Raw genomic sequence first — 1,432 nt, 5'->3', positions numbered from 1 at the left:
CGCATGAGAGAGAAGCGCGGCGGCCGCCGCGGCGGTCGCCGGCTTTTCTTTTTTTATTTCGAATTTATAAATGTTTTTTTTATAAATATTCCTCCCATTTTCATCTTCTCTCCACACACTTCTTCACTCTCTATCCAAATTTTCTATCTCTAAAACTTTTCAATTTATGGATGATTTGTGGAATCAAGCATGGGATTCTTTGATTCAAGAGGTGCAGAGGGAGGCCGACGAGGAGGCGGCGGCGATCCCTCGTGAGATTCGTCATCGTCGGACAATCCCACGAGACCATGTCGGAGCGGCTGAGCGGCTTATGGCCGACTACTTTAGCGATGAGCCTCGTTACCCGGCTGAGATTTTTCGTCGGCGTTTCAGAATGTCGCGACCGCTATTCACCCATATAGCGACGACATTGGCGGACCGGTTCGGGTGCTTCACGCTCCGGAGGGATTGCACTTGCCGGATCGGGCTTTCTACTTTGCAGAAATGCACCTCTGCAATTAGGCAGCTTGCCTATGCCGGACCGGCTGATATGTTCGACGAATACCTACAGATGGGTGAGACGACTAGTCTAACTGTGCTCCGGCAGTTTTGTAAGGGCATTCGGCAAGTCTTTGGTCCGGAGTTCCTACGAAAGCCAACCCCTGATGAGTGCCAGAGACTGCTAGATATGCACGGTGCGGTGCACAGTTTCCCCGGGATGATGGGCAGCATTGATTGCATGCATTGGGAGTGGAGAAACTGCCCGGTGGCGTGGAAAGGCCAGTTCACTACCGGTTTCAAGCAGAAACATCCATCGATGATCCTCGAAGCCGTTGCTGACTACCGTTTGCGGATCTGGCATGCATATTTCGGTGTTGCAGGTTCGAACAACGACATCAACGTTCTGCAGTCGTCGCCTATCTTCAATGATGAGTGCCGGGGAGAGGTCCAGAGATCAGTTTTGTAGCAAACGGCACGCAGTATCGCAGGGGATACTATTTGGCAGATGGAATATACCCTCGTTGGCCCGTATTCGTCAAGACACTTCGGCAACCGGCTGGCGCGAAGAGACAATATTTTGCGCGCAAACAAGAGGCCGCTAGCTTTTGGTGTGCTCCAAGCGCGATGGGCCATTCTACGCTGCCCCGCACGAGTGTGGCACGAAGATGATGTCGCGGATATCATGGTAGCGTGTATCATATTGCACAATATGATAATAGAAGATGAAGGATTTGCTGCAGAACGTTGGGCGCCGGAAGATGGTGCAAGTACAAGTCACGGTGTTGCCTCCGCGCCGATACAGATGGGTGTACCACGTAGTAATGAATATCTGATCCAACGTTTCGCTGATATACGCAGGAGCACAGCACATGACCAACTCCAGGTCGATTTGATTGAAGAGATCTGGGCACGTAGGGGAGGCGGCGTAGCATGAACAACATGTGTGATTTCC

At 51.5% G+C, this 1,432-nt stretch overlaps 1 protein-coding gene across 1 annotated transcript; it reads left to right on the top strand.

Annotated features, from left to right (window-relative positions):
• Positions 1-166: 166 nt before the first annotated feature.
• LOC125200095 lies at positions 167-946 on the top strand. Its single transcript, XM_048097870.1, has one exon. The coding sequence runs from the start codon at positions 167-169 to the stop codon at positions 944-946; it is 780 nt and encodes a 259-aa protein (XP_047953827.1).
• The last annotated feature ends 486 nt before the right edge of the window (positions 947-1,432 follow it).

This window comes from Salvia hispanica, unplaced genomic scaffold (assembly GCF_023119035.1).
Source record: "Salvia hispanica cultivar TCC Black 2014 unplaced genomic scaffold, UniMelb_Shisp_WGS_1.0 HiC_scaffold_801, whole genome shotgun sequence".
Lineage (NCBI taxonomy): Eukaryota > Viridiplantae > Streptophyta > Magnoliopsida > Lamiales > Lamiaceae > Salvia > Salvia hispanica.
The sequence above is the reverse complement of the archived record's forward strand: the minus strand, read 5'-3'. Positions and strand labels throughout refer to the sequence as shown.